General features: G+C 40.5%; 1 protein-coding gene across 1 annotated transcript in view; it reads right to left on the bottom strand.

The window, feature by feature from the left end:
- The window catches only part of COL4A3 (collagen type IV alpha 3 chain), a gene marked incomplete at its 5' end in the record, with an annotated part of 68,989 nt that overhangs the window by 34,783 nt on the left and 11,032 nt on the right, over nucleotides 1-23,174 (bottom strand). Inside the window, 15 exons of the mRNA XM_019657055.1 lie at nucleotides 450-554; nucleotides 1,193-1,285; nucleotides 3,185-3,353; nucleotides 4,969-5,151; nucleotides 5,878-5,948; nucleotides 8,710-8,805; nucleotides 9,305-9,397; nucleotides 11,913-12,077; nucleotides 14,146-14,181; nucleotides 15,475-15,559; nucleotides 18,294-18,335; nucleotides 19,265-19,318; nucleotides 19,590-19,634; nucleotides 20,862-20,921; nucleotides 21,310-21,372. Of these exons, the coding sequence (XP_019512600.1) occupies nucleotides 450-554; nucleotides 1,193-1,285; nucleotides 3,185-3,353; nucleotides 4,969-5,151; nucleotides 5,878-5,948; nucleotides 8,710-8,805; nucleotides 9,305-9,397; nucleotides 11,913-12,077; nucleotides 14,146-14,181; nucleotides 15,475-15,559; nucleotides 18,294-18,335; nucleotides 19,265-19,318; nucleotides 19,590-19,634; nucleotides 20,862-20,921; nucleotides 21,310-21,372 (1,360 nt within the window). The remainder of the gene's footprint in view (nucleotides 1-449; nucleotides 555-1,192; nucleotides 1,286-3,184; nucleotides 3,354-4,968; nucleotides 5,152-5,877; nucleotides 5,949-8,709; nucleotides 8,806-9,304; nucleotides 9,398-11,912; nucleotides 12,078-14,145; nucleotides 14,182-15,474; nucleotides 15,560-18,293; nucleotides 18,336-19,264; nucleotides 19,319-19,589; nucleotides 19,635-20,861; nucleotides 20,922-21,309; nucleotides 21,373-23,174) is intronic.

The raw sequence follows: 23,174 nt of genomic DNA, 5'->3' as shown, positions 1-23,174 counted from the left end.
TTCTTTTTTTCCTAAAGGAGAATAACTTCTGTGATTTATTTTGGAATGTATGGAAAATCAGCTATTTGTGATCTAATAGTTATTTCTTTATTATACAAGAAATGTATAAAGTGAAGAAATATAAAAATGTAAGAAGTGTAGGCAACTATTCAGAAGTAAAGAAAAATATAATCCCACTATCAAGAAGAATCACTTTGGTGAACTGCCTCCAGTTTTTTTCCCATACATTAAAATATATATATAATTGATATGAGATTGCAGAAATCAATGTGAATTCTGCCTTTTTACCTAACATTCTTGTAAGATTTTTTTTCCCCATTGAAGACTGGTGGAAAACATCATTTTAAAGAGTATTATGGGTATTTCCTATGTTCTTCATTATATATATATATATTTATATTTTCTAAATATCCCCAATGAACCTTATGTTTTAAATTTTTAAAACTTACCTTTAGGTCCAGGAGGCCCAGGGAATCCAATTCCTGGAATTCCTGGTTCACCATCAGGCCCAGGAATACCTGGGTGATCGCATTTTCCTTTGAGTCCAGGACAACCTTAACAACAGATATGCGTCCACATCAGCAACTGTCCTTTATCTTTTCTTGAAACAAAATGTCTCAGTTTCTGTGTCATCTCCGACATTTTTGGAAATGAAGAAATAATTTTAACATAACTCTGACTTCTTCCCCCATTCCCACCCGATGGACTAATCTTTAGGAACTGCAAATAATTTTGAAAATATAATTTAACTCCTGAAAAGAAATATTCTAGATATCTTGAACGATGTGTCTCCCTCCCTGCACGCAAAATGAAGTTTTTGATCAGATTGGTGAAGAAGTTACATTTTCAAATGAAGAAACTCTGGGTACTAACTATCCTGATTAACCACGGGCAAGCGTTCCTCTTCCTCCACCAAATACCCATGAAGATTGTTCTGCTCTCGAATTCTTCTCAAGTAATCATATCAATTCTTTTTTGGAATCAGAAGAACCAATGGGAATAATTTGGATAATGTCAAAGGATAGCAGTAAGTTCCCTGCCTGTTGGCTTATTATCTGACAAAGCTCTGGCCTGTGCTCTCTTTGGGAGCCAATGAATATATTATTTTCCTTATAATGGGGACAGAGTTTTCCCAGAAGAGTCAGGGCACCATCTGGTGCCATGTCCCCAGCTTGACAAAGGGGGTACTTACCAGGTGGACCTCGGGGGCCAGGACGGCCTGGGTGCCCTGGAGGACCTGGGGGCCCTGGGATTGGTGTCGAAATACTGGGTTCTCCCGGAGGACCTTAAGAAAATTTATGATTATGAGATTCGTGTGCATATTGAGGTTTTCCTTGGTTCAGAGGGGAAATACATGATATGATAATGAGGGGTTCACAGATATATTCCAAGGAATATGAAAAATAGTCTCTGCTTAGATAGGCTTTATTTTATTTATTTATTTATTTATTTATTTATTTATTTATTTATTTATTTATTTATTTATTGTCTAAGGCCTTATTTTAATTAACAGCCCAACGTGCTGGTCTATTGAAAGAGAGCCTATTCTAAAAAAAAAAAAATGATAACATGAATTCAGCTTAAACATTGGTGGATGCTGGCAGGCTATTCATTGATTGGGTGACTAGTTGAGTGCACAGCCAGGAAGTGTGGCCTGACAGGGAGGTCTGGACATGAACCTTGGCCTTGCTCTTTATAAGGAGTGTGATACGGGGAATATTTGTTAAACTCTCTGATAAGTTCCTCATGTGTCATTGGGGAAATAATGCTTACTCAGCTAGTAAAGATCAGAGATCATGTTCTGCCACAATATTAAAAACCATGTGAGTGATTAGTGTTGCCCATATATTCATATATTTTTAGACAGAGTAGGTAGGTATACAGTAGTGTGATGGGAACAGTTGATGATAATATATGTTAGGACAATGGAGTCCTTCGCTAAGGATGCACAGTTAGAAAGAACAGAAGAGGGTTTGAAGATGAGTTGGAAGAGGGCTGAGTAAACTTTTTCTGTCAAAGGGCCAGATAGCAAATCATTTAGGCTTTGTGGTCCAGATGGTCTGTCACAACTCCTCAACTCCGCCGTCATAGCGTGACAGCAGCCAGAACGGATATATTAATGGATGAGAGTGGCTGTGTGCCAATAACACTTTAGTTATGGACACTGAAACTTGAATTTCATGACCTATTATTTAAAAGTTTTCCTTTTTCCAGTCATTTAAAGATATAAAAACCTTTCTTAGCTTGTGGGCCATACATGAATAGGCAGTGGGCTGGATTTGGACTGTGAGCTGCCACAGTTTGCCAATTCTTGGATTAGAACAGCAGCCTCAAAAGTAAAGCACAGGAGAAAAAAAAAAAAGAAAAAAAAAGTAAGGCACAGGAAAAAAAGTACATGTATGTAGAACCACAAAATAAGGTTTGCATACATGTGTGGACGGAAATGCATGCATACAGTTTATAATACATATGGGTACCGTGGGGATGTGCATGTCAGGTTTTCCTGATGATGCTATAAAATGACTTGGAGACCACTGGTTATCGGGTCTCACCCTTTAAAGTGATTTTAGAAGTGAGGCATGACCACGACAGCATTATTTATTTAAAGCTGTTAGTAGTATGCCATTTTCATTTTCCACCGTGTTCTTGACCACAGGTAACACCTCCTGATTCCAGAAACAATGTTCAGTACAAGTGGATCCCAAAAGTTCCCCGGACTTTAAAAGTGTTATCAGACAACTTTTTTTCATGTGACTTAGATATTTTGAAGTTTCATTTATAAAATTTTTATTGGGTTATGGATAAAAAAGAACAAATATGGAGTAATATTAGTGGGCCCTAGAAGCCTGGAAGAGGCATCTCAAGATCAGTGTCCTAGGATTTGGCCTCCCCTTTGTTTACTATAACTGACTTCCACTCATTCCTTAGCATCTGTGAATTCCATATATTTATATCAGTATTGGATATAGTCTATCCTGGGAAGTTTGAACTGAATTGCTCAGTAACAGGGAAAAGAATGGATTTTCTCTAACATATCCTACATGTTCTTTCTTAGTGCCTACGAGCTGACATATTGTACTTAATAGAAGCAGGTTTCTACACATCCACTGGTCTGGAGGGAGCTTCACTAGGAACCATCAACCCGCTCCATAAGAAAACAGGACTGGAAAGAAAACTAACCAACCGGCTTTTCCAGGGGCTCCAGGGACTCCAGGAACGCCTTGGTCACCCTTCGGACCGGGCTCTCCCTGCGGTCCATAGCCTGGTGGTCCAGCTGGTCCTGCAGGTCCTGGGGATCCAGGGCTGCCAGGATCCCCCGGATAACCCCGGTCCCCCTTCTCACCAATGAGGGCCTGTGACGATAGCAATGTATTTGGATAGTGCTTCATTCCAGTATTTCCTTACGTAGGTTACTATTACCATGAATATGAATACCAGTCATTGAGAAGGTCTTGAATTAAAAGGCATTTGGCATTTAAAGGAATCATTACTAAAAAAAGGGCTCTGTATGGTTGCTGCGGTGTTTTGGCTCTTGGAATTCAGCCACATTTCATTCACTTGGAACTCTCTGGAGTCCCACTCAAGATGTCCCTACAATTTCATACCACCTGTATGATACTAGTCCCCAAAACTTAGCTCAAATAGGCCAACAGTTCAAATGGACTTAGAGGTGACATTGACGTTAATGGTACATTTCTAAAATCAAACAAGTACAGCAAACGTTTATTCGTTTTGCCTTTCACCGGGTATTTTCATTACAAAGGAGATAGTCTATCTTTATTAATTTTTTTCTGATAAAATGTCTTTTACAATTTCTTTGTAGGCTGTAACTTTGAAAATAAATTGTGTGTTTTAAGGAAGTTGAATTTGACAAAGTAATTGAAGTTCCCCTTCCTTTCCAACATGGCCCCACATAATACATTTAACTGGATTTTTTATTATATCCCCGGTGGCTAAGCGGTCCTTCTTGCATAATGACAGGGCATAACAAACAGCAAATCACCTTGATTTTTTCTCTTACTTCCTGAAACACCTTTCCCAGAACCAATAAGGGAATGATGGAGACACAAATGGAAGCATCATATGAATTCTATTAATACTAGACCAAAAGCATTCTAGATTCTGTCTCTCTAGAACCACAACTACCACGTGGGGGACAGATGGACAGTTTGTCAAAGGAGGGTCTGAGAAACCCTGGCCCTGCCAGCCAAAAAGTACTTTGTAGTAAAAAACGTTTAGGGAAGATTGCATACCATATCTTGCACACCTTGGGGAGTCACAATTCATATTCTGACATTTAAGAGTCTATAAATGAAACTTTAAATTTGTTGGCTAAGCGTCCCTGTTCGAAGTGGGACCTTTTTTATTGCATCACACTGATTAACCCTGGGAGAAACTGGCATTTCAGACAATAGGCTGGGCAGCATGCCTTGCAAATTTCTCAAAGAAAACCAGGTTGTGGTAGGACTCTCCCAATTGAACATGTGAGAGGTTCTACTCCATGGAAAGAGAGAGAATTTATATAAACTTAAATATTGTCAATGACAAAACATTTGATCTATTTGACTATCCCACCCATGAACATTTTGTCTTTTTCTGCACTTATTTTCACTTAAAAGGATGCACATTGCCCCCTAACCACTGACTAAAACTTTCCCTTTTAATTATTTTCTGAACTTCTTTACAAACTCATTTGACACAAATGTAGAATTGTAACTTGTGTATGAGACAAGGTCATTATCAATGAAGAATTTTATTTGGGCTAAAAAGATCTTTGAGTGTTACCTATTTATTTTGTCAAAATGCTACAAATATTTGCTCTGGTTTGAAGATGCCTCATTCTACAGTTAGAGGGATGACGTGTGATGAGCGGCCCGTTTTTCTGAAAGGAATTCACCGTATGTCTTAACTTCAGGGCACTTCATTTACAGGGAAGGTAATTTGAAAAAAAATTACTAAGATACTAACCAGTTCACCTTTAGGTCCTGGGAACCCTTTTCGTCCAGGAGTTCCAGGAATTCCATCCAAGCCCTTTCTTCCAGGCTGTCCTCTGGGCCCTGGGTCCCCAGGGGCACCTGCTTGTCCCTCTGGCTGAGGTGTTTCACCTTTTTCTCCTTTAAGTCCTGGATGACCGGGACCACCTGGGAATCCCTAGGGCAGCACAGAAATGTGTCAACATGGCGTTTGGACAGTTGTTCTTGTGTCCATCTCTGAAAAAATTTACCAAATGTCAACAAGAACTTTTCAATTTTAATGAACGTGTATTTTTTTTTCAGACATATTCTTTGGCACACAAGTATAATCTTAAGCTTTTTGTGTTTTTTGCTTTTGCTTCCAAAACTGGAAAAGAATTCAGTGAGTACAATGCAATGCAATCCACACAATATGGTAAATGTTAACATGCATCTCTGGATAATGCGATTTAAATGTATTTATCCATATATAACTTTATGATTCACTATGATAATCAAATTTAAATTTTTAACAACTTTACTGAGGTATAATTTACATACCATAAAATGTATCCTTTGTAAGAATACAATTCAATGGTTTCGAAAATAAAGGTACAATCACAATTCAGTGTTAACACATTTCCATCACTCTCCCAAATTCCCTCCAACCCATTTGTGGTCAATCCTTGTTCCCAACCTCAGCCCCAGGCAACCACTGATCTGTTTTCTGTCTCTGACACCACTTTAAGTGATTATAAATTCATTCATTTATTCATTCACTTATTCATTCATACATCATTCATTTATTCATTTAATCAATAAGTGTCTGTTAAGTGCCTCTTCTTTGCCAGGCACCCAACTGATAACTTTGGGGGTGCTCCATTCTCCAAATTGAAACTAAAGCTTCAAAACCATGAAATCTTACTGGAGATCCTGGAAAACCAGCACATCCTGGAGACCCCGGGCTTCCTTTAATGCCAGGTTTCCCTCGTCCCCCTGCAAATGAGTGAATTCTTAAATATTCATTGAACACCAGCTCTGAGCAGCCAGGGTAATACAGCATATGAAAGAAATAGGGTGTTTTGTTCTGAGAAAAGGAACACAATTTCCATCTTAAAACATACAGTGCAAGAAGAGAATGGGGGGAGTAAGTAACTGGAATAAAAGAAAATGTGAAAAAAACCAACAACCAAGAACTCTTAAAAATTTTAGCTTTCTAAAATTCTTATCTTTATAATTTTAAGGGGATACATTAATTCTTTTCTAATGATAAAAGTAACATATGCTCATTGTAAAAAAATTATACAGAAATAAGATAATGAAAATCACCCATAAATCTACCACCAGAAGACAATATTTGCTAAAATTTTCATGTATATTCTATCCATAAATGCATAGAACTTTTATACATTTTATACTCATACTATACATATGTCAATACATACAGATTTATAGCTTCACTTTAAATGGGTGCATAGTAGCCTATTTTGTGGGTGAACCATTATTTATTAAGCTAACTTGTTTTCAGACATTTAGATTGTTTTTTTCAACTTTAGCTGTTGTAAACACTATGAGGAATACCTCTGGATATTCAGTTTTCCAGGTTTATCCAATTAATTTTCTTTACAATAAATTCCTAAAAGTGTAACTTCAGAACCAAACAGGCACAATCTTTTCCGAGGCTTTGGATATCTGCTGCCAAATTGCATTTTGCTGTACAATTTTATACTTCTTATAGGTATTTAAGTATCTCTGTAAAGATGATCCCTTCAGAAGATCTTCCAGATGGATCTCAGGTCAGTTTATTAACAAATGTTTATTCAGGTTTTATTTTTTGCAAGATTTGAGCCAGGATATACTTTTGGTAGTAATCCAAATGGTTTTCGATTCTTTGAGCTACACCTGGCATCTGCCAAATGTAGAGAAACCACAGAAAATATAACAGTACGACTAGTTGCTTATGGGCCAGAGGTCACCCAAGGGAATGTAGGAAAATAACGATTGCTTTCCTTTTTTTCTCCCTGCCTCTCTCCCTCTTTCCTTCCCTCCCTTCCTCCATCCTTCCCTTTCTCCCTCTTCTTCCCTCCATCCTTTTTAGTTTTTGTTTTAATGGAACATTTCCCCCAGAGACTTGGGCACTGAGCAGGAGCTGCTTGGGAAAAGCCCCTCACCTCACCCTTTGCCCGTCTTTCCCTCTCAGGCCTGTCCCAGGGAGTCAGAGGACAGCGACTACAAAGGGATAAAGTGTTTATAAAGAAGTGGGTAGGATTTGAGAGTGACAAAGGATCCCTGCCTGAATGCGCCTCCTCTCTTGGCTGTCCATGGTGCCCACAGCTGCCACCATTAGCCTGTTTTCTTTGGGCTGAGCACCAGCCTCCCCAAAGACCTGTGCCAATGCAAGTATGCACCGGACAGTGGCAACACACAAACGTCCCCTTATGTATGTTGCCAGGGAGACCTTTGGATTAACTGGCCTCAAAGGGCAGCCCCGGTACAGCAATGAAGGGATGCTGGTGTAGAGGGCGAGAGCTGCCTCCGGAGGATGGTGTCTGGGTTTGAGTCCGGGCTCTACCACTTATTAGCTACGTCACCTTATGCCTCGGCTCCCTCATTGGTCAAATGGGGTTATGATAGCACTTGCCTCTAGGTTTGATGTGAGGAATAAGGCATGGAGGCACAGAAGACACGTAGAACAGTGCCTAGCACATGACCAAGGGCTCCGTAGCCTGACCTCTTATTGGTTAATAATAAAAATTTGATCACAGCATCTAAAGACCAAGATGCTGATGGCAGAAACAAGACTGTGTGTGGTGCCACATGAGAGTCACTGGGTCACCAGGGGAGGGGCACAGGGGCAGAGGAGCCCACCTAATAAATAAAGATTTTCTACTCGAAGGTTTTGTCCACAGCCAGTCTTTTGGCTGAAGAAGGGCGAGGTAGGACAGCAGAGTCGGTGACAGCCTGGAGTGACAGTGTTGGTGTGAGAGTCCTTGTTTGGCTCAGGTGTCGACACCTGAAGTGACATAGGCTTTATTTAGCCCTCAGAATATTGGCCTATGCAATGTTTATTTTTCTTCAAAAATTAATGTCTAACATTAAAAAAACATGAGAGTTTAGATAAACATCCTAATTTCTTCTCAAAAAGTAGGAAGATTTATTAATCCGGGGCCTAAAATCTGGCAAAGGAACAAGTCTGAAGTTGAGTGCCTGATGGCTCCTTTTAACGTGCCACCTCCAGGTTGCCGCAGTCCTCACCACGCTCTACTGTCCTCAGCACTGAGGCCACTGGTGCACTTTTTATTGCACTTGTATCCTTAAGAGGAACGTGAGATGGCACATATGCCCTTGACTCTATCAAATGGGGGACATGAGAAAATGGGCTGAGACGAGTGGTGTCATTCAGGAAACAAATAGGAGAGAGCTCATTTCTCTCTGGAAGAAAAAAGTGGTCTGTGTTTAGTATGGCTGCCTCACTCCTCCAAGTTACCTGCTGGTCTCCCCTGTGGGATTCTGAGTTTACAATTCCTGGATAACACAATAGTTTGCTAGAGGTCAGCAACTAAGACGGAACAGGGAAAAATGCCAGCGTTTATGTGATTTTGGCTTATTTTATGCTAACAGTGTGTGTTTTTGAAAATCTCCCTCAGAGCTCCTGTAAACCCCATCACAACATCCAGAGCTCTGATACCCTTTTTCACAGCCCAGTGAGTTGACCCTTTTGTACTTGTAAAAACACTTGTGTGCAGATTGTCTGTACCTGGGATTCCCTTCAGGCCATGCCGCCCCGGCAATCCTGGGAGGCCCGGAGGCCCTGGGACACAAGGACAATCGGTGCACACGAGGCCTGGCTCCCCTGCAAAGAGAGCATGCTTGTATTACTCATAAACCCACACCGAGTCTGCAGAAAAGACAGCTATCTTCCAAACGCACAAATGTCATTCCTTACATTTTAATTTTCTTCATGTCCTGAAAGTCATCTAGGATAGTTTACATATTCATAAAAAATCAGTCATCTATTCTATTGGCTTGCTTTATCCAGCTGAGCTTCTTGGTGTTCTTAGAGTGGAAATCCCGAGTCGAGTAGAAATCATCTACTATTTCAGTGTTTGTCTCCTCGAGGGCAGGCTAAAACTCACATTCTAGCAATAGGCAATGGTGTATTGCATGGATGCTAAACACATGAATGATGTACAGATAAATGAATCGTTTCAGCTAATTCTTTTGGAAAAAGAAGCCACCCCTGACTGTCTGCTGTTTAGGTTCACCATTGTGTCACGGGGAAAAAAGTCAGTGATAGAAATGGTGATGAAAATGGCTTATTCTAATAGAACAGCACCATTGATTGAACTAACCTTTGTGCCCATCCACTCCTGGGATTCCTGGAGGCCCCACCTGGCCCGGAAGGCCAGGGTCTCCAGGTACACCTTTGCGAAAAATGATGCCACCTACAGAAAGACAACACCAAAGCAACTTTTAAAAAATGTCTTTAAGTGTTTTCATTTTCAATTACCAAGTGTTTTAGTAATATGTATTATCTTATGTGCATTTCCCCCCATATTTGTTTTGGAAGCTGTTTTGTTTTTTTTTTTAACTGAAAAGCATATTGACCCGCCTTCCCTTTCACGTTGCCCCCATGATAGTAGTTTTTGATAACTGATGTGGTGGTTCTTTGAAAGGTCATTCATTATATGGTATTTCTTGTCACATAATCAACCGTGTTATCTTACTCCATTATTTCTAATTATTTCCAGACTAGCCGTTTGCATTTCCAGGCAAAGGGTCAAATCTTGTTCTTCTGTGTATATTGGATACATTGTATCTCCCTGATGTATTGTAGATGCTTAGTACATACTGATGAAAAAATTCTGACTCAGGGTGCCCCCTGTTTTCTCCTTATTGCTTCTTCACATCAGTTGAGTTTGTCCTTCTTCAAGCAGCTCTCCAAGAAAGCTCTGCCGAGTCTCCCACAGATATCTACTACTATCACATCACAATGAATGGTTAACTCTCTTAAACTACTGTGTTCCAGGACCCAGTTTTTGGTCTTGGACCCATAGGTTGAAGGCAATGGTGATAAAACTAAATATTTAAACACAGTACCGATAGCTGCCCCAAATTTCAGAGCAATAAGGTAACAGTGGAAACACTTAATTAATTAACTTATTATTATTATTAATTATTACTAGGAAACATTTAATTTAAATGGAATGTGATTTATGTCTGCTTGACTATGAAAAGAATGACCATTTTGAGATCCAGTTTCCTGTGTCTTTAAGATGACTGGATAGTTATCTTTAAACAGTATAATCTGATGGCAGTTTATACTTAATGTAGGCTTATATGTATACTTGCACATTTATACATTTGTATATACTTACACATTTTCATGCTCATTTCATCCTTAATGCAACTAACATTCAAGTACCCACAATATTCCAAACCCCTATGCTACGTGCTGGGGCATAAAACAGCAAACTAGACACAGTCCCTGACCTCAAGGAGTTTTGATTCTTGCAGGGGAAACTGACAAAGACAAAAAAATGTGAAAAATTCTATAATTGCAGTAAGCATGGGTGTCAGAGGGTGTGAGCTCAGTGAAAATTTTCTGCGGGACCTAAACTTGAAGATGCAACTGGACAGACAGACAGGAGATGCTTAGACAAGAGAAGAGAGGAAACCAGGGCAGTCTGAGGGGAGAGGGACTGTTCCCCTGCAGGCACCCCAGGTCCAGATGCCGACTTTAGCATTCATTAAGTCCAAGAATGGAGCTCATCAGGCTTGCCATCCATAAAATGAGGACACAACCTACATCTTGAAAAAGAGTTGGAGGGCTAGCAATTGTTAAAATCTCTGGCACATAGTAGAGTTTTAGTTTAGCTTAGTTTTGCTTTGTTTTCTACATAGGTCTACACCATAGCTTGCCAGGTTTGTTCTTGGACATTATATCTTTTTATTAATGGGACAATTTCTTAAATTGTTATTGGCCTAACTCGTATCTTTTAAAAATATTGCTCACATAACCAGACACTTAACTGAATTATCTTAGTAATGCTAAGACTTTTCCAGATTGTTCTTTTGGATTTTCTAGGTTTATAATCATAACAATTGTAAATGTCTCTTTTCTTTCAGAAAATCCCTGACACCTAGAAGATTCTCAAGGCTATTAGGAGGGTTGAGTATTAAGCTAAAGCCTTCTCAGGCTCCTGCCAGTAAAGGTACTTAAAATACAAAGGGTGACCAACATTTTCACAGGTTCTGTGTATCTATCAGCTAAATGGCTCTTTAGAGAGTCAGAGAGGAAATGACACCAGCATCAGAACCTCCAGGTACCACTTCAAATCCTCTGGGCCTCAGCTCTCTGGTCTCCGACCCACCTCACAGGGTAGCGTCTTGCCCCGTAACTATACTGCACACCTCTGGCCTCTTGTCCTGGGGCTTCCCTGCTGACAAGGCATGGGATGCCCTGGGAGCTAGGCAAACCCATCCCAGAAGTGTGTGGGGGTGGTTAGTCTAGTCCCATGGGAGCACATCTGTGACCCCAGAGAAATAGGACTCGATGGATACATTCTTCCCCCTTTCTTCCCTGGGACATATTATCCTGAGACAAAGTTGCACAGCTTCTTAGAAGACAGTTTCCAGGGACTGAACAGGCGGTTGCTCTTAGCCTCCACCCACTTGATAACCATCCCTGCTTTCCTGCTCTATGGCCCTTATCCCTGCCTCCTGCTCTGCCACCTGTGGGAACTCAGGCTAAAAGCTTTGCTGCACTTGCAAAACAGTCATGCCACCAGAGCTGCTTTCACAGGTAGCTTATACAATGAAACACCAAAGGCAAGCTAACTTGGAAGTTCCACGCAGGCCGATGGCCACGCTTCAGGTAAGGTCCAGGACCTCTGTCTGGTGTGTACACATATGTCACTGGGCGCTGTACACAAAAGGGGCCCCATTCGGCTTCTTTACCTGGCGGTCCTGGAGATCCCGGCGGTCCTGGAGGGCCTGGAGGACCAGGACAACCTGGGGACCCGGGAGACCCCGCTGTGTTCTTTCCTGGGGGTCCTTGCTCTCCTTTACTCCCTTTCACGCCTGGTGGTCCAGGAGCTCCTCTCAGGCCAGCCTTTGATGACCCTTGGAGAAAAGAATCATTTCATTGTATTTACAATTTTTTTCCTGATTAATATATGTTTATTTTTCAATTACAAAATGTGATGTATTCTGATTTATAAAAGTTGCACAAGTGAGAGGTATATAAAGCATATGAAATAAGAAGTGAAGACCTTCCTTCACCTGGGACCTTGTTAAATTACTACAGCACACTCCATGCCCACAAAGTAACATGTCGTTTATTACAAGGGACTGAAACAGGGCTTGGGATGCACCATCGTCTTTTTATTTAAAAGGACTTCATGAGAAATTATTCAATATATGCTATTTTGTATGTTTTTTGTTTTTTAAAGATTTTTATTGGGGAATTGGGGGAAGGGGAAACAGACAAGTTGCTGTTGTTTTTGTTCTTCAGTCTAGTTGTGGAGGACGTTGCTTCACTGGCCCAAGTTGGCACCATCATTGCTCTCTTCCCGGGCGAGGCAGATCAATCGCTGGCCTCTGGACGGCCGCTCACTGTGGCTGCTGGCCGCTCACGCTGGCTGCTGGCTACACACGGTAGCCCATGGCAACCCACTGCAGCAGGGGCTGCAGCCTACGCCGTCGCCGGCAACTCACGGCAGCCCAGCTCCAGGTTGAGCTGTTGTTCAGCATCTTAGCTGTGGAGGGCAGTGTCACTGGCCCTCATATGTGGGATCTGAACCGGGGCCCTCTGGCGTCCCAAGCCAGTTCTTAACCATTGTGCCACTCGGCCGGCCCTGTATTTATTTATTTATTTATTTTTATTAGAGACTAGAAGGTGCATACCTTTCAGTGTCCAAAAGTAACAGAGAAAGTTGTAATTGGGCTTTATGCCTGCCAATTGTCTTAGTTATAAAAGGCCGTGGTGGTGGTGGTGGTGGGGGGAGGCACCTCCTGGGAGAGAAGCTGTGCCCGGTGGTACAAGACCCGTTTCATCTGTCCCTCTTAAGATAATGAGGATGTGAGGAGGGAGACAGTCTTGAATCCTTGCCTTGAAAACTGTTTAACTGCTAAGGTGAGAGGCCTTACCATGAAAGGGCTGAGAAAATAGCAGGGGTAACATCTGATTATTTCTGATTCTTGAGCATAAGGATTTTGGCATAAAGGTAAATGCCTCTGATTGACACTGCTTTAGAGCTTTGTAATTTTCACTCACTGGCTTCTTAAAGGAGCTTATCATTACTCAGGGGCCTGGTAGGGAGAAGGAAGTCTTCTGCAATCTTTGGCCAGACCTCTAAAATACCTTTCACCCCAATGCAATTTCAAGAGATACCCACTGTCAACCGTTTGATGTATATATCCCCTTGCATACACAAGTATACACAATATTTACCCATTCATCAGTTTTTAAAAAGGGATTATAATATATACATCATTCTTCAAGCCGCTTAATTATAATTCATTTTCAAAATTATGAAATAGCTTACATATTCAACATGGTATAGAGAAAAATACAACCAATGGTAGGGCTTCTCAAGTCTTTGCTATTTTTTTCCCTATTTTCCTTTCCTTTACAGGATGACACATTATAGCATTACAGTTATAACTCAGGCCACAGTGGAATCATCCTTAATCCTATTCTCCTTCTGCTTTCAAGAGGCAACTATTCTAGTGATTCATGGATGTTTCTACACTTTATGGAATTGTCTATGTACCCATAAATGATATATTATAAATTTTAAAACTTTACATAAAAAGTATGATCTATGAATTCTTATGCAACTTGTGATGCATTATGAAAACTGTCATTTTCAGCCAAACTAATTACCATAAAACTGTTATTTTCTATCTCTGCACCTCTGAATTTTTCTGGGCGTCTGCTTATGCACCAAAGTCACCATCTTACACTTAGTTAAAACCACTGAGAAGTAAAAAGAGTATTTCTGTAACACCGTGTCAGCTTCCACCTCCTCCTCCACTGCAGGTCACAAAGTTAACAAGAATTTACAAACACTTTTATACCAATTAATGACAGGTTTGCCTTATGTAAACAATGCAAACTTACTGGAGAGCAGTGTTTTTTTCTTTTTTAATTGCATTTTGATTGCTACCCAGAGAAACATGTACATACCAGGTCTTCCAGGAACTCCGGGAGGGCCCGTAGGACCTAGAAATACATAGCAGTAATTAATGGCTCATGAAGATAACAAACACTCTCCTCCCCACCATTTTTGACTCCATGGGTGACAATATAATAATAATTAATAATAAATATTTTTAGTGCTTTTTCTCCACTCTCACCTAGATTAAGATCAGAAAACTTAGCTTATTTAGAGAAACAACAGAGAAGACACTGCTCTTGGTTGTCTCACACTCAAAAGTGAATCATGCTACTTTCTCATTTTCAGGTAATTCTGAGGGATTCACCAAGAGGCTGCTCTGTGTTTGGCACTTTGCCAAACTGATGGTTCGGATGCAAGAAAATCAAACAGCTGAAATTGTCCAGGACCTGGAGGTTGGCCCATTCTTCCATCTCAGATTACTTCTAGCTCTAACATTGCATAAAAAAAAAATCTGTATCTATGTCTATACTTATCTGTCCAGTTATTTAAATGCACTGGGAAGTTTTCCACTATGAAAACTCCTTGGAAATCTTGCTGATATCACTAATTTGCCTAGATCAGTGGTTCTCAATCTTGCTGCATACTACAATAATCTAAGGAGCTTTTACGATCTGCTAGTATACAGGGCCCTGCTTTAGACAATTACATCAAAGTCACAAGGATAGGACTTTGACATGGTCATCATTTAAAAGTTCTGGGGGTCCTAGTGTGTAGCCAGAGATGAGGCATTGGCTTGGACTTTTCCCATCTATGAAAAGGGAGAGAATATAAGTAAGTATGTCTTTAATTCACGGTGCCAGGAATCAGGAAACCAGGGGTTCAGTCCCCCCTTGTCACTATTTGTGTGGCTTTGCTCAAATTCCAGCTTTTCAGGGTCTCCGTTTTCACTTTTGTCATCCCGCTGTGATTTCAGATTTTTTTTTTTTTTCAGCTGAGCCATCCTGCTACCTGTTGGCAGCTCAGCGGCTGCTCAGCTCGGGCTGGACTCGAACTGCTGTTGCTCAGAGCTCAAACTCTTGAGTGAGCTCTTAACCAACTGAGCCACTCTGCCGGCCCTGATTTCAGATTTCTTACACGCCCTCACCTGCCCTCTGACCATGCTTGTCAGACTTGAATTTCATGCTTTCCTATACAAAGATAATTTAATTACCTTCTATGGGAAATTTTATTATGAAATATGAAAATTAGGAGACACTAAAAAAATACCACCGTCCATGAAAATTAGGAGACCTTCTTTCCCCCTGAAAATTCTAGGTCTACCAGCACATATAGACATTACCTTGAAAGAAAGACAAGGAAATGACCAGCAAATTCTTAAGGAAGAAACTGATGCTCACCCGGGGGGCCACGAGCTCCTTTGGGCCCTGGGGGGCCTGGAATGCCCTTATCTCCCTTCTCCTGGTATGCATCATAATATTCTGTCTTAAAGGGGGGAAAAAATGAAGAAAGAGAAAGGATAGCTGTTTATGAACATCTCATCAAATGCAGTTACTTCAATTTCTTCTTATTTTTGGCCAAACTGACACTTTCCCTATTTCCCTCAATTCTTAGGTTTATGTGTTAGCAGAAATATGGCAGTCATGTGTTTGGGATGGATACATTTAAAGATAAAAGCTGACGTTCCTGGTACCATGATATCATGTATTCCACAAGCTTTCAATTAGAAATACATTTTATGGTGTGACTCAGCTGACACACTCACATTGATATGCACATACACATACATACAGACGAGGTGTGATCAAATAATACGGTGACTGTTTCAATTTTAAAAATTTTGTTACACTGAAAGACACATTGCCATTAATGCCCCTCAAAATACTCCCCCTTTCTTTGAACACACGTATCCCATCGTTCTTGCCACTTTCTGAAGCAGTTCTGGAAGTCCTTTTTCATGAGTGTCTTTAGTTGCTCTGTCGTGGCTATCTCGATGCTCTGAATCATTTTGACTTTGGGGAAGAGCCTGAAGTTACATGGTGCCAGGTCCAGTGAATAACGTGGATGAGGACACACCGTAATGTTTTTATTAGACAGAAATTGCCGTATACCTGAAGCAATGTATGACACGGAGCCTTTCTGTTGTGATCACAAAATATGATGAATGCTGTAGCTGAGTGCCATCCAATGGAAACGCAGGGTTCTTCAATATGGGATGCAGCATGTCGAACCTTAGTAACAGTGTGTGATAAGTTTCAGCTTGTTCGGTGCAGCCAATCGGGTGTGAGCTATGGTTGAGAGAAGGTGTGTTTTCAAGTGTGCTGTAAGTTATTCTCCATCATGACAATGCTCCATGTTAAAATAATTCAGGACATTAAGGCAGCCACGACAGCACAACTAAAGACACTCATGAAAGAGGACTTCCAGAACTGCTTCAGAAAGTGGCAAAAACAGGGGTAAGTATGCTCAAAGTGAGGGGGAGTAATTGGAGGGGGATTAATGCAATGTGTCTTTTACCGTAATAAGTTTTTTTATTTCAACATTCATGGTATTGTTTGATTACACCTTGTATCTATGTATGTGTGATGATGTGTACAGATATTAAGTTTCACAAAATAGTGACTTACCACATGATCAACTCTGATTTTTTTTATTCTATTCTATTTCACTTTTTAAAAATTCTTGTCATGATGGACTCAGTTTATTTCAGAGTATGTTGGCACCCACATCAAAACATACATATTGTATGACTGTTTCTTTAAATTTCAAAACACCTGCAATGATCGAGGACTATTTTTTCTGACATGCTCAGTGGACCTGGTCTCCTTGACTATCTACTTCCTAAGCAGAACTTCCTCTGAAGTTAGGAGAAGCTGCAGAGTTACATAGAACTGAGCAAAAGAAAACACACAGTAAGGTAGAAATACTTAGAATTCCTCGGAAGTACATCTGGCAAGTAGATACCAGTGAGAATTCAACACATTTATCTTGAAGGAAAGAAGATGAAAATATAAAAGTTTAAAAAACTCTGTTTTGTATTTTCATATGCTGTATGGGGACAATGACTTTGTTGACTTGTTTAAAGATGAAGTAACAAGAGCTTTATGGTGAAGCAATATGTATAAAATCACAAAGAAGAATTCATAATAATAACAACCATAATAATGCAATAACCTCCATCATAAAATCCATAATGGTGTGTGTGTGTACCTGCCAGGTGTTAGGCTAAGTGCTTTCACAAAATAGTGCGTTTCATTTTCCTGGCAACTGCATAAACGTTTTTTGGGGACTACTTGATTCTGAATCATTTGCTTGTAGTGTAAAGACGCACATTTTCAAGACCCTGCCTGGTTAGTGAGGTCAATTACCTGGTCTGAGGACTGCATAACAGGACGCCCCTCCCCCATCCTCATGACTTTCCTGCCAGCATGGACTGTTCTGCACAATCATAAATGGCAGCCCTGCTGAACACATGCCACATGTGAGAACCACTGTCTTTTGAGACGGGAGAGGAACAGGTACCAGCATTCAGAGTCTGGGTCCCGTTTACTCCTGACAGCCATTGAGGTTTGGTTTTGTTTTTTGGTTGTTTTTTTTTGTGGAGGGCAGTGTCACCGGCCCTCATATGTGGGATCTGAACTGAGGCCCTCTGGTGTCCCAAGCCAGTTCTTAACCAATGTGCCACTCGGCCGGCCCTCCTGACAGCCATTGAATCCATGCTCTTGTTGGAGAAGGGAGACTGCCTATCGTCATAGAGCTTGGGCTGAGGTCACTGGTTTTTGCTGGCTTTGCATGAAACCCATGGTTGTGTTCCTGCTTCCTGAAAGTGCAGTAGTTGTCCTAACCGGGCCCAGCTGGAGAGGGTAGAGCTGGCTCCCTCACCCCTGGGTGGCCAGCTGCCCTCCACTGCAGCCCTTCTCTACTCAGGATGCAGGATCACCTTGGGCTAGGTCTGACTAGACAAAGGTTTTCTTCCTCTCCACAGCCCGCGATGGGCATTACTAGTGCATTCCAGGCACCAACTAGGATGAAATAGAAATATTTGTCCATTCAAATGGACAAATAATGACAACAGCTATTTTTTGCCCTGGTTTGATGAACAGGTAAATACTATAATCTCTATCATAACAGTTATTGAGAAACATTGATTCAAAATTTCCTTGACACTTTGAAGGACTTGATCAAATGTGACATTGATATTGTCTTTAATTATACTTACTGGACCACGAAATCCTGGAGGGCCGATGTCCCCTTTCCACCCCTGTGGTGAAAAAACAGTTACAAATTATGAGTACATACATTAAACAAAAGTATTCATGTATTTAAAAGCATATTAAGAAGCAAAATGCACAGTTTAATCATAAATCAATGCTAAAGTAATGTGGTTTTTCTATGTAACGCAGAAAAGTTAAAGCGAGAGGGGTATTGACTTCAGATTATTTTCCTGGAGGGCTGTATCAGGGTCAAGAATCCTATCCACCAGGTCCTGAAGAAAGGGCTATTGTTTGGTGTTTTTCCACGTTTCTTCCGCACCACTATCTTCCAAGAATGTTCACGTGCATTGCACACTGCCGAGCTCTCACCCAGGTGAGAGGCTCAGGAAAAGCAGGCTGTGGGTCTTACGGGGTTCCCAGTGACCCAGCTGTAACTACCCCTCTTTCTTGCCTACTCAGGAAGGTATTTCAGAGTTCTACTGGAAGTGATACTATTATAGGATGAACCTTGAATTTGCACCTATCCCTACATATAAAAATTATTGGAAAATGTCTGTCGTTATGTTGTCAGAAAGAAACGACATAAAATACACTTCACAATTAATTGATGATGACCTTTCAGTGTTTAGTGACCCAGCTTGAGACTCGTGGGGCTCACCCAGCCTCCGCTTGACCTCCAGTGACCAGAAACTTCCTACGATTGCAGGCCTTTTCCAACTCCTTCCTGAAGGGGAGCTGAAAGCTCACTGGTCCTAAGTCAGCCCGCTTCTATGACATAGAACACGCAAAAGACTGCACTTTGAGTGTTTAAGTAAGGTTGCCACATCTGTTATTTCTTCTTAAATATATGAAGGTATTTTAACGAACTCTGATTATAATTCCTTGTACCTCGTTCCAGGGTGTGTGTGGGAAAAAGGGTGGGCAAAACCCAGCCAATTGAAAAAGCCTGAAGAGAAGACACGAGGGAGGGGATTACCTTCATGCCATCCTCACCAGTTAACCCGGGGGAGCCCCTGCTGCCTTTGGCTCCCTAAACAACAGAGCAGAGAAATGGGTCAGAAGACACACGAGTCAGTTTCTTCTGCAGGAAGCACAACAGTTTGACCTTATTTTGAAAAAAAAAATGTGCTCAGTTGACCTTTCTTCATAGTGTGAAACTATGTTTCTCAAATGTAATTTTTAAAAACTGAAAAAAAAAACGAAAAAAAAGAAAAAACTAAAAAAAGAGGGACTCTCAAAAATCCCTCTTGATCTAATAGGACTGACATTTTCACTATACCTGTGGCAAACCCTGTCTTTACCTCAGTACCAGGAAAACCAGGAGCACCATCTTTTCCAGGTTTTCCCTAAAATAAAAACAAAAAAACATGTCACTTATTGACTATGGATAACTTTAATAAACATGAAAAGCTTTAATGATATAATCATTTCCTCTTGGCCTCAGGCAACAAAGCCTGACTGAGTTTCCTCACTCGGTTATTAAGAGGAGAAAAAACTTATTCACAGAACACGCAAGGACCTTCTCATGCCAGGGAAGGGGGAAACAAGTCAGAATGGGGACTTAGGGAGGAGCACAGGAAGAAAGAGAGGAAATTAAGAGCCAAGCATAAAGGAGAGTCGATGCTGCCCAGCTCAGTGTAGAAGGGAGAGGAAGGAAGTGCCGAGCCCAGAAGCGAACAAGGAAACCCAGAAAGAGGGAGGTGGTCGCCGCCCATTTATTTATTTGAAATGTTGGCAATTCCCTGAACTCCAGATGTGCCTCTGTTTAAATATATGTAGAAGAGGTATATTGCATTGTCCAAACAGACAGGGCTTTTGGATTCACTGTTATGGTATTTACCCACCATGATAAAATTAAAAATCAAATTGGTTGAAAAATATTTTTTATAAAAAAAATATACTTTTCCAAGTGTATAATTTTTAGAGTTTTCAGACAATATGTGTATTTAAATCTTTCCAGAAGAGAGCTGGCTGGAAGAGAGGGCCGCTGTTCTATCTTCCCAGCCCCCCACTTCTCATCACAGCGTGCCCCATTTCCTTCCCTCACTCCGTGTGGTTCGGTGGGGCTGTCAGCCACAGTATCCCCTGCCCAACTGGCCTGGCCAATCAGTGCTTTTCCCTCCTGGCCACAGTCACTTTTCCAGCATGAGACATGTGACCCAAACTGGCCCAGTCAGAGTGATTCTGTGGGATTTTATACATGGACACAGGGAGACACGCACTCTCTCCTCAGATACCGTTAACCTGTTGTCTGTTGCTACATCTTGCTCTTTTTTCCATCACCCTCTACATGGAAGAAGATCATTTGTCAAAGAAGAGAATGAGGCTGACACACAGTGGGGAGCAGAGTGAAGCGCAGAATCCTGCCTGTATTGTTTCAGGCTCTTAGGTCCTTGAAGCCTGTTTTAGCCTTGAACTTCTCAGTTACTTGAACAAATAAATTCTACTTCCCAAGTCTTTAAAATTAAAAAAAAAAAGGAACCTAGTTTGAGTTGGGCATCTTATATATTTGCCACCTAATGAGTCCTAAATACTAACAGAGGCTGCACACGACACCGAATTTCCCAAGTTACCTGTGGGCCAGGTTCTCCAGAAGCACCTTTTTCTGATCCGTAAGATTCTCCAGGTGGTCCCTGTATTAATGAGAGGTATGTCAAGTTTTATGAATTATTGATTTTTGACATATTGATTTTTATTAACTTTCCCCTTCCAATTATTTGGTTACATTTAAAAATGTTGAAATGATGGGTGGGAAATATTATGAGTGTTAATTTAAAAACATGCTAAAAAAACACAGATGCTGAAGATAAATTCCAAAATATGACACTGGGTGCGTGTAAACCGTGCAAGGATTTCAGCTAGAAGTGGCCATAAAGTAATTCTAGTCTAGTCATGAACTCTGCGGTCAAATCCCATCATGCTTTAGCTAATATTAATATGTAGAGGTAGATCATACATTAAAATATGCACCAAGGCTCTGCTTTATGTTTCAAAGGAACAACAAGATGCTAAACGACCTACTGAGGGTCCAGGAGGTCCTGGTCTGCCCATGGCTCCCTTGTCACCCTTCTCGCCCTTGAGGTCCTGCCACAAAAACAATTTAAGGTCAAACAGATCAAACAAGATTTTACTGATTGTACCTGGAGAAGTTCTCTATCTGCTCAAAATACTGGCTTTACCAACTATTTATGTACCTCCTGTTAGCACAGCACATGATCATTTTTCACAGTTTGAATTTTATACCTGTGAATCCACTGAAACAATATACAAACTCTTTAAAAACGAAAGTATCTTTTGAATCAAACCACATTAAATTAATTCCTGATTCAGCACAATTATAATTCCTATAAGCACAACTAGATAATTTCTAATGTATTTTACGTTCATTTTTAATATACTGAAATTATTTTCATTGAGATCAATTATTTTCTAAGTACATATTACAATCAGGATTTGATTTACCAATCAAGTTTGTTTTTGTCCTTATCACATTTTATTGATCAGGTTTTTCCCAACGTGAGTCTTCTCTTCAGGGAATCATGTTTTTCAAACTCATTTTTTTTCCCTCTGGGTCATGTCTTCCAGATCTAGATTATTGTCAAGATACAATTTTCTTCCTATCAATTTTCAGTCAGTAAAGTTTTAGACTTTATTACTTTTATTTTAGTTAATTACCTCTGAAAAGTTTTATTTTAGTTAATTACCTCTGAAAAAAAAAGTGTTTTTTTTCTCATAGGTCAATCGTTTTTTTAATCTTCAATGTGAATTATTGTCATGTTAGATTTCACTATGTTTTGTTTTAACTCTTGCTAGTTTTGTTTTGATAATTTCTATCATTAAAAATTAATTATATTAGAGAGTGATGGCTAAAGGGTTTCTTTTTAGGGGTGATGAAAATGTTCTAAAATTAAATGTGGTAATAGTTGCAAAACTATGAGTATATTAAAAGCCATTGAGTTGTACACTAAAGAACTCAGTTTTATGGTATGTGAAGTATATCTAATAAAGCTGTTAAAAATTCATTATAATTAAAACCGATGAATTGTATACTTTAAGGGTGAATTTTATGGCATGTGTATTATATCTTAAGCTATTATTTAAAAATAATTAATTATGAGTCTAAAGATAAGGATGATTTATGTTTATTTCTTAGTTAATCTACTAAAAAATTGTTACCTACCCTCTCATTTCCCAATCCCCTCCCCCACCCTCCCAGACATTCCAGGATCAACCGAGTGACTCGGATTGGGGTGTTCTATGTGATTCAGTCCTCTGAGCACTCCATCCAGTCCCATACCCAGGTCCTTATAACTACCCGACTGTGGGAGTAAAAAACAAATATTAAAGTTAAATAACAGGGTCATAGTGTCTTTGGAGAGGAATGGGGGCCAAACTATCCTTGGTACAAAGGTAGCCAAAAAATGTCCCATGCCTTATGATACCGCTCCACCGGTACCTTTGGGTTATTACCATCCAATTGAGCTGCACACCCACTTTGTGTCAGGGACAATGAGAGGGGATGGGCATAAGGGGTGAGCAAAACTGGACCTGCGTTCTACCTTCACGAATCTTGGCAGTTGCTTGACTTCCCCATTTCACATTTTCTGGTTTACACATGAGATAGAGAAGGAATAAAACCCAGAGGCTCAGAATGGCTGAGAGGGCTGGGTGGAGCTGGGCTTACACGAAAGAACTTATAAAAAATGGTAAGGAAAATGGAAGGCAAAACCCTAATAATAAAATCGAAGAGTTGGGCCAGCTGAGTGGTGCGATGGTTAAGAACTGGCTTGGGATGTCAGAGGGCCCCGGTTCAGATCCCACATATGAGGGCCAGTGACACTGCCCTCCACAGCTAAGATGCTGAACAACAGCTCAACCTGGAGCTG

This window comes from Hipposideros armiger, unplaced genomic scaffold, assembly GCF_001890085.2.
Source record: "Hipposideros armiger isolate ML-2016 unplaced genomic scaffold, ASM189008v1 scaffold_273, whole genome shotgun sequence".
NCBI classification, from domain to species: Eukaryota; Metazoa; Chordata; class Mammalia; order Chiroptera; family Hipposideridae; genus Hipposideros; species Hipposideros armiger.
This window is presented reverse-complemented; position numbering and strand designations above follow the sequence as displayed.